Source organism: Helianthus annuus, chromosome 8 (genome assembly GCF_002127325.2).
Source record: "Helianthus annuus cultivar XRQ/B chromosome 8, HanXRQr2.0-SUNRISE, whole genome shotgun sequence".
NCBI classification, from domain to species: Eukaryota; Viridiplantae; Streptophyta; class Magnoliopsida; order Asterales; family Asteraceae; genus Helianthus; species Helianthus annuus.
The window spans coordinates 9,513,819-9,524,429 of NC_035440.2; the positions used below are offsets into that span (position 1 = coordinate 9,513,819).

General features: G+C 36.5%; 1 protein-coding gene across 1 annotated transcript; it reads left to right on the forward strand.

Annotated features, from left to right (window-relative positions):
- Window positions 1-9,113: 9,113 nt before the first annotated feature.
- Window positions 9,114-10,238, forward strand: LOC110869526. Its single transcript, XM_022118768.1, has one exon. It carries the CDS (start codon window positions 9,114-9,116, stop codon window positions 10,236-10,238), a length of 1,125 nt encoding a protein of 374 aa, XP_021974460.1.
- The last annotated feature ends 373 nt before the right edge of the window (window positions 10,239-10,611 follow it).

Here is a 10,611-nt window from a genome sequence, read left to right on the forward strand (position 1 = left end):
AATTGTGTTAAGATTGCTTTCATAAAATAAATCAATAAAGCGGATTCAATATAAATAAATAAATAATTAAATCCTAGATTAGCGCAATCTTCAAATTTGTGAAAATGTCATCATAAAGGGATCGTGATCAAAGAAATGATTTGATGAATTCGAAGACTAAACAAGCATGTTATGGTTCAAGAGAATTGAAGTGCTTGTTGGGACTATTTTGAATATGATGGTTTCAATCCATCATATGGGACTTCGAATTGATTACGTATTGAGAGCAAGTTAACTGGGTTTGGATAAAACGAGTTTTAATAAGGAAGTTCGGACATGATCACAACAGAAACCATGTATAACCTTCAAAAAGAAAATCGAGTTTTTCAAAAAAAAAAAATTTATCGATCAAATATCAAAGAGTAATCATTTTGCAAAACGCGGTTTACAATGCAAAGATCAAGTATAGCGAAATGATATTTGAGGTTGGATAAAACAATAATTTGGAATGAAGCCTTCCTAGGGTCTTATAACTCAAATGAACCACATGCGCAACAAATAGTGCATGTGTATCGTATGGATTTACCAAGAAACGAAATGGATCAATATTTGCTATTATGAAAGAATTCTTTATGGTATGATGACCATTAAAAGAACACGAAAGTCAACTTATTATAGGCAGAAGTCAGAATTGCTACGAAAGGAATATAAGAACTTTTATCTGGAATTTTGTGTGATACCCGTTGTTAAGTGCCATTATCAAGGAATGTCGAATGAACTGAAATGGAATAGGGGATTTGCAAAGGTATGTGACTCCTTTTTCAGTGATAATAATTATGACTTAGTTTAGACTGTGCACCGATGATTGTGAAATCTTGTTCCAACGTACCTCAGCGAAATGTAGATCGTTTGTAGGATCACGTGGCAAAGTGCTTCTTTTTTATTAGTAGTTTTCTACTGACAGAATTAGTATTGGTGTCATCGTGCCCAATTTATACTTTTCAAAGTTCTTGCCTTGGAAAGTCGTGTGTGATATATTTCAACGTCTGTGGACGTATATTTTAAGTTTCATGTGTTTTCTTGTGCATTAGCACAACTTTATATGTTTCTTACTTGTGCATTGTAAATTTTTATACTTTCGATGATATCACATCTTTAAAGGGTTCTCATTGTATGAGTTACGAGGTAAATGATCAAACAAAATAATGTTTGATATTGGAAAAGAGATTCCTGATAAAGAATTCTAGACACGGATGCTTGTGCTTTATTTCAATTTATCAATCCTTATGGTTTTTTTTTTTTTTGGAATTTCCTTATAGATATACCTATCTATATAATCACATATTTCACATGCTGAAATAAACATACCATTTATCAGGTCAATGTATTTAACAGATTCATATTTCCAAGAACCAGTCAGGTATTTGGTCATGATACTATTTAGGGAAATCTTGTCACTGATTTGACATATCATTTACCCCGTCTTATCCGGTTCGCGCCGGAGCGGTAATCTCAATATGTCCGGACAAGCTGGAGAGTCTGCTACTCTATACCCAGTTTTACCGGAGAAAATTTTCTATTTCCCATAAATAGTATCTTTTCAAAAAGTGCCTCTTTTATTAGGACTTTTATCCAGAATCAAGGAAATTTGTATTCCCATAACATATCTTATGCTAACCGTCATACCAGTATCCATTATATTATACTTATATAAGTAATTTACCTTAAAGTTTATTTTAAGGCAAAATTCTTAAGTTCAAGTCTAAATACCATCCGGAGTGCTATCAGATAATATTAAGTTTCTAATTCTCCGTTTCACTTGGGTATTATTATAACACCTAATTGTGTAAACCAGTGGCTTAGCTTATACTAAGGCATCTTTTCTTATGTTCAAGTCTAACTGCTATCAGTTGTGCTACCATTTAATAGAAATCTCCTAACTCTTTTTATTTAAGCTTAAGTATTATTATCACAACACTTATAGGCTTAAAGCAGTGGCTCTGATACCACCTTCTGTCACGACCCCCGACCCACCCTGGACGAAATCGGGTGCCGTGAGCAGTCCCGTGGTACCGGTGATTATTTTTATTTTGAAAAACATAGCAGCGGAAATTTCATCAGGACCGTGAGTTAGGAAAAATATCAGAGTTTAGAAACACCGGATTTTATTTATTAAATAGATGGGATAAACCCATGTTTTACAAAGGTAGCTTTTAATAAAAACAATATCTCTTAATTTGATTTAATTAATAAAATAAGCCACTTCTTGAAGTCCTTCAGTGCCGGATCCAATTCTTACTCCAATCTACTGTAATTACCTGAAACGCGTTTTAAAAAGGTTTTGTCAGCGGGAAATACTGAGTGAGTTCATTCAGTTTTCTAAAACGACCCGTTAGTTATAATTCACAGTATTAAGAGCGATTACAATGTTTCTATCAACCAATTATCAAGAATAGGTATTTGTCACTCGACCGGATCTGTGACTGTGGTCATACCACTATTGGGTCCCGTCGCCCCAACAGTGACGATTTACTCACACAGAGTAATAATCACTCACATAGAGTAATACTCACTCACATAGAGTGATAAAAATAGTAATGTGCACAATACCCTACATACCAGCTGTAATTTGGTGATTACAAAGACTTAATTCCTGTAATTATAACCTTGAAAATAATTTGAGGTATTGTAATACTTACTCACAAACGGTGAGAAAACAATTTAAAAAGAAGAATGACTCACATTATAAACATGCAGATTCATACGGCCAAAGTTTAGTCTACAGATAAGCCTTGATATATTGCAGATTTATACAGGCAAAGCTTAGCCTATTGATTTAGCCTTGTAACCTAGTGCACACGAACTAGGTAGGTAACTTAATACAACAATTACGATAACTCACGAGATCAAATTCTCACAACAAACGACAAAGTGCGATACTTAAACATCCATCGATTTAACGACGAACGACAAAGTATAACCCTAATGTGGGTGGCACTTAAACATCCATTGGATATATTGATCGGTCGGAAAATGAATCGTAATAGCGATCGAGTTAATACCATGTATCGTAGCAGCACCCTGCTATACTAATTAGTGATTCGCATGTGTGTGTGGTGGGGAGTATTTTCGGTAGTTAAACATATAGCTTAACAGAATGGAATACGTATTTGTGTAAAACCCAAATCAAACCTCAACGATAGTCACGAGATTCGAACCTTAACGAACTTCACAAAGTGTAGTCTTATTCAGACAGTACTTTGGCATCCGTTTAACGAACTCACAAAGTATAGTACTTTGGATTCCGTTTAACGAACTCACAAAGTATAATACTTTGGATTCCGTTAGTTGGTTCCTGAATCGACCGAACAGAATATCGTATCGGTGATTATTGGTTAGAACACCAACGTATAGAGAGAAGAAGAAAAGAAATGAGCAAAGAAAAATGAATCCTAAGCTTCTTATTTATAGCAAGCAAGCAAGCAAGCAAGCACCTCAACATATTTCTGTCGATGTGGGATAGTGACGTGCCTGCCTACCTGCTTGACATGCTAGCTAGCTTGCTTATGTATATTAATTCAGCTGCTTCACTCGTTTTTCTCGTATAACTTTTAAAATATAACGTTTTATAAAACGACGAATATGTCTTTAGAACGAGCATATTTTTATCTACGTTTTAACCTAAGTTTCATTAAAAACGGAGTAAGGAAAAAAAATAATATATTTTATTATTAATATTAAACGTTCTTATACGACCCCATATATATCTATTTTTAATAAACCTTACTTAGCTTAATTAATCTTGTTAGCTTAATTAATATTGATTAACTGATTAATTAATCATACTAAGTATTAATTTTAGTGAGAGTTGTTACAGCATAGTACCTGCACTTAACCTTTTTGGGAAAATACGTCAGTTTACACTGGTAAATACATTCAACCGACACTTTTGAAACAGGTTTAATAAAATTGATTTGAATGCACGTGGCATAAACTCTTTATAACTTGGGATAATTATTTTAATATAATACTTGTAAACGAATTATATGTTTTTATGCATTCAGTAGCCCGATCCTTAGTCCGGGTTAAAGATCAATAGACACACCACATCATTTATTTATTCATTTATGCACAGACAGGTGTACGCCTACACCCCGTGCTCAAGTCGTGGCCATCTCGTAAGATGATGCCAAGGATATCCGGGACATGGTCATTAACCCCCCAAAGGCTTTAAGAAAACAAAACATTTTAAAACAAAGCATATCAATGATTTAACCTCTATTCGATTAAAGATTCTATGCTGGACCAAGCGGTATTTTTATATACCGTACCCCAAGTCCGTATAAGGGAAATTAAGTTAAAAGTATTTACCTTTGCAAAGTGTATTTCACAAACAGCAATTGCAAGTAGCTTTTACCGGGTCTCCTATTCTGGAACGAAGGTTTATAATAACCTATTAAAATCCTAACGGGTCTTTAATTAAGCCTAAACTTAGACCGGTTAGTTTTAACGAAAGATACGGTTCGAACGCACGAATAAGCGAAGACCGGAATAGAACGTGATTTAGACCCGAAAATTTTGAATATTTGTATAATATGGGTAATCCAACCACATTCTGGATTTTGAGATAAAAACGACAAGGTTTGACCCGTTTCGGCTAATTTATGTAAACTAGTTACATAAACCGAACCGAACGCGTAAATGGCGTAACGGGTAACCGTAAGAGTCCTATGCAGGTTTCCTAAGTCAATATGCTCTAAATATGTTGTGATATCAGTAGGATACCTTCCATTATGCCCAAATCGAGTTTAATCACAATATACGCCCCGTAGGGGTATTTTGGTCATTTTAAAGATTATAAAAGCGATTTCCAGGTTAAACAGGAAATCTGAGTTTTCTGATCAGGTTATAAACTTCAAAATACTTTATTTATTATTTAAAATCAGTAGCAATTGGATTGGCGTCAAAATACTATGTAGAACTCATTTTATGTCCGAAAAGGGTATAATCGGTATTTACCGATTCAAGGTCATAACCTTAGGTTATGAGCAGGTTAAAAATAATTAAAAATCTTTAAAAACCTCAAAATATTATATTACATCAGTGTGTAAAAGGTTTGGTGTCGAAATTTGGGTTTAGATAAGCTTTATGCTAAGTGCGTCGTTTAATTAACAAAAGTTTTCTTAATTGCGCTATTTAGCATAACTCCTATTCTAGACCTTGAATTGACATGAAATTTTAGGGACATGTTTAGAAACCAGTAACTAAGGTTATTGTCCTTTCATATATCCAAAATTCTCGTTTTAAGGTCAAAAGGGCATTATGGTCAACTTTTAAGCATATAACGGAAATGTGCAAATGACTCGGACAAACAACGAACCAGTCACAGAGGGTCATACCATCATGTAACCTAGTCCTAACGAAGTCCTAAGGCATATCCAATTCATACTAAAACGGGTCAGAACTGAAGTCAAAGCAAAAGTCAAAGTTTTGCGACTTTCGGTCCCGAACCGGGTCAAAACAGTAAATGGTCGGATCAAACAAGCTTAGACCAGTTCTTATACTTATTATCAAGTTATATGAGTGATAAAATATGTTACATGCCTTCTACATTGTTAATTATGCGTTAAATCGAAAATTTGCATTCTGTTGACTTTTTTCTAAGCAACTTTGACCCGATATTTGAACTAGTTAGAGTGGGAATCAGAGGGTGCCCTTTTAAGGGTTTAATGCCCACTTGAGTACCAACTTATAACTACCTTTGGTTCGACTAATCACTGGACCATTAGTGATTAATCGTTAAGTCAACCGTTAATTACGACGGTTTGACTTTAGAGCTAAAACTAAGCAAAAACTTAACTAAGAAAGGTTAAGCATACTTACTGAAGTCTAATGCATGACCAGAGAGGCTTAGAGAAGGCTCTTGAGCTCCATGAAGCTCTAGAAATGCAGAAGTGAGGTGTGATCACAATGTTGCAACTCTAAGGCCTTATATAGTGATTTTGAGGGCTTGTGATCATGACAACTAAGTCTACCAACAGTCCCTGATCATTTACAAGTGTTTCCTAGTGCCTAGGAATGGTTAGGGGTCGCCCATGCTGCTGGAAAAGATCATTTTGCGTCGGTTAAAAGGCTGAACAGTGCTGTTGTTCACGTTATCTGCATCTGGGCGTCTCACGCGGCCCGCGTAAAGGTTCTTATAATCTTTACGCGGCCCGCCTGAGCCCTGCTATCAGATTTCAAAGCTTTCAGTCACAGACGCGGCCCGCATAAAGGTTCTTCTAATCTTTACGCGGCCCGCCTGAGACCTGCTGTAAGATTTTTCAAATCTTTTCAATTATTGTTGTTATCTCTTGGCTCTTTGTAGGGGTAACTTTGCATTATGAGCCCTTCTTATTTACGTATGAGGGCCTCGAGACTTTTACCCATCTTGTAAGTCCTTGGTCAGTTTGTTACTACCCAAAAAGTCATAACTTTCAACGTTGACGCTTTTAACCCCTCATGTATGTAACACCCGGTCTTTTAGTTCAAGGTTTAACGTAAATTTTACGTAAAACAATCATGTAATTAAGATTACATAAACATTTGGAAATACGGGTTTATTAAAACTTTTAATAAATCATAAGTTATTCTACATAACGTGATCGAATTCGTTGTTTAAAAATTTCAACGTAGCAAAATGCGGAAGCGTGTATCTGTAACACCCCAAAATATGCTATTCATTTACTTATTTTATTAAAGGTGTATAAATTGTAATAATTAACCAAGTCAAAAGATTTTGGTATTTGTTAACTAGAAAGAAAACTAGTGTGATAACTATCCACACTTATAACCCTAGGGACTAAAGTTGTGATTGTGACAAAGTTTTAATAATAATAATAATATAACAAAAACCAACACACTGGTGTTGGTGGGGGATCGATCGAGCAAGCAGAGAGAAGGGGGAAACCCTAGCTCAAGCAAAAACAAGCAATTGGATCTAAATTCTCAAGATAATCTAGTGCATGAGTCCATAAATCTGAATAACTAACCTCAATTTCGTAAGTGGTAAGCTTGATTTTCTGAATCTATGATTTTTAGAATGAGGGGTTAGACCAAATCTCGATTCCTTGTAACCAATGTAATAAATCTGAGTTAAGATTGCTTTTTAGAACAGGAATCATGCTTGAAATTATGTTCTATGAAAAGTGTAGTGAAAACCCACTTTGTAAAGATTATGTTACTAATAGGAAATTCATGAGAATTATGATCATGTGTTATTTGATATGTGAAATTGTTGTGATGCTCGAATGCTAGATAAACTGATTTTAGGATGGAAATTATATGAATTTAGAGGAAGATGATTCTTGTGTTGTGATGAGCTAGTAGGAACATGCTTAGTAAACTTGTACCTTGTGCCTTATGTATGATGCTTACCAAGTGTTCGATGAAATGCCTAAAAGAAGAATTTATGTGGAAATAGTATAATGAAACCACAAACTAAATGAAGTGAACGAATGTTCTAATGTAGGCATAAAGGAAGAAGGTACAAGCGCCAAGAAAACGGAAGGAGCGCAAGATCGAGGTATGTTTCGTTTTATACGAATCTTTATTATATTTCCCATTTATATTAAATTTAATGTAAAGCTATCCTTGTATAACGAACGTGACAATGTAGTAAGTAAGCGACAAATCCCTTGTGGATTTGGGTATGTTAACGAAAGTAATATTGAGTTATGCTAAACCCAATTTCACGGGTTGAAGGTGTATGCTTAACTCTCTACGAGAGTGTTTATGCTAAACCCAATTTCACGGGTTGAATGTGTATGCCTAACTCTCTACGAGAGTGTCTATGCTAAACCCAATTCTATGGGTCGAACGGTATGCTTAACTCTCTACGAGAGTGTTTGTGCTAAACCCAATTACACGGGTCGAATGTGTATGTCAAACTCTCTACGAGAGTGGTTATGCCTAACCCAATTATTGGGTTGTTGTATGCTTAAGAGTAAGAAGGTTTTATATGGAAAAAGCTAAAACGTAAGGTTATGATTTTCTATGACGATCACTAACTTTTTAAATTGTGGATGTCAATGTAGGTAAAGCACCTCTATAGGCGATATGGAGATATGGAACGAGCACATGTTCAAGCCTTATAATACCAAGCGCTTCCGCAACTTATATGCATGCTTTTGGGTTCTTGTTTTGTTACTTGGTTAAACTTTGTTGAATTGTTTTAGGTTTGAAAATTAGTTATTTTCGTTGGAATGGTTTTATGTAAAATGGGTCGTATGTAAATGTTGTATGTTATGTCAAAACAGGGGGTATGTCCGTTTTGAAAACGGGTCATGCCCAATTTTTGTAAAAATTTCTTTAAGTGTTAAAGTGGTATTTTAATTGTCCGAAAAATCTTGTTTATATAAGTAAACTATTATTTTGGAAAAAGCGGTCCTAACAAGTTGGTATCAGAGCCAAGGTTTGAGAGATTCGGCAAGAGTCTTAGTGTCCGAACTCAAACCAATGGCTCGTGCAAATGTGCTCGCTCCAAGATCGCCAAGGAGGTAAAAAAATTTTTAAACGTTTGTTTAATATGTTCATGTATTATGCGCTACGGTTAAAGAATTGAGGTTTATTATGTTGAGAAATGTTAAGATGGGTTAAATGAGAAATACCGGGACCCGGGAAGCTGAAAACAGACCCGGAAAACAGTCGGAACAGCCAAGAAACTGAGCTGCAGCGGATAAGCAAACGGCTGGCCGTCGCCGATGGCCAGACACCCGTCGCCGACGCTATACCCTCACCCGACGCCTTAACACCCTGCCGACGGGTGATTTTGTCCGACGGCCATTATACGAACCCGTCGCCGACGGGCACATAGCCGTCGCCGACGGCTTACCCAATGCCGAAACGCTGAAATTGTTTGTTTTTCATGTTTTGTGTTACCGGTTTGTTCGAAAGCTTATTTCTTGGGTACGTTGTGTCCATATAAGGTTTAACAAGTGTGTGTAATCACTATTAGCGAACACAACGAGAATGGATTCGTAAGAATCAAAAGAAACGAAGCAAATGAGATGAAATGGATTAAATGAATGATGATCAATGATTAAAGATATGCTGAATGATTAAATTGTATTAAACGAAATATTAACATTGTGTAGATGGCTGATGCAAGAAATATTAACGATGATAATGATGATAACAATGATGTGGCTAGACAAGAAGCATTCGAGAACAGAGTTACAGAAGTAGCGGAAGGGGTTATACAAGCCAATCTTCCACGGTTGGCTCAAGAAGTAGAAAGCCGAGTTCTGGGGGTTGTGGATGCTATGATGACTAGTAAGTTCGAAGAGTTGAAGGAATTAATCGAAGGATCCAAGAGTAGAGGTAAGGAACGAAGGTGCACTTATAAGGATTTTATGGCATGCCATCCGACGACGTATGACGGTAAAATAGATCCTGTTGAATGTCAAAGATGGATCTCGAACATAGAGGCGGTCTTTATACGAAGTCGGTGTGATAAGGAGGATCAAGTGATGTTCGCTACCGGTTTACTAACCCATCAGGCGAAGGATTGGTGGGATGCTCACAGCAAGGAGGTAGGCGAAGACAGACTGCAAGTTATGACTTGGCAGGAGTTTAAGGGGCCCTTCATGAGATATCATTGTCCTCAGTCGGCTATCGACAAGATTCAGGAGGATTTCTTACGCCTCCGGCAGAAAAACGAATCAGTGAATGAAATAGCAAACAATTTTATGGATAAGATGAAGTTCTGTGGAGAATTGGTAACAACCGAGAGGATGAAGATAAGTCGTTTTTATGGCGTGTTAAAGGCAGAAGTTAGAGAGTTCATCACTCCCTCAAAATGTGAAACTCTTGAAGAGCTCATTGATTTAGCAAGGGATAGAGAGATCGAAATTAAAAGGCAAGAGGAGCGAGGTGAAAAGAGGCCGAGTGAAAAAGGTGCAAGTTTTAGTCCATCCAAAAAGGGGAAGTTTCAGGATCAAGGAAGAAAGGGTAAGTCGAAAGGTGGGATTACACCATGCAAGACGTGTGGAAAGCTCCATACCGGAGAATGTTTGCTAGGTAAGAAGGGGTGCTTTAAATGCGGTAAGGAGGGGCATTCGTCCTATCAATGCCCGGACAACCCAAAGACTTGTTTCAACTGTTTCGAAAAAGGGCATATCAAGTCGGAATGTCCAAAGCTTCAACAAGGGTCAAAGAAAGAAGATAAGAAGCAAGAGGGTTCTAGGGCAAAAGGGGAGAATGTTTCAGATCACATCTGAAGAAGCCAAGTCCTAGCCAAATGTGGTCTCAGGTATTTTTCTAATAAATTCTATACCGGTTTACGTTTTGTTTGACACCGGAGCTACCATGTCGTTTATCTCTAGTGAAATTGCTCAACATCCATCCTTTAAGATTGAACGAATGTCGATGCCCTTAGAAGTAGAGATAGCAGATAGTAAAAGTTACTTGTTGCACGAAATATGTAAAAATTGCAAATTGACCATTGAGGATGAGGAGTTTGCTATTGATCTTATTCCCATGATCTTGGGGGAATTCAAAGTAATAGTGGGTATGGATTGGATGTCTCAAAACCATGCAGAGATAAAATGTGAAACCAAATCTATACTTCTCCAAACTCCAAGTGGAAGACGA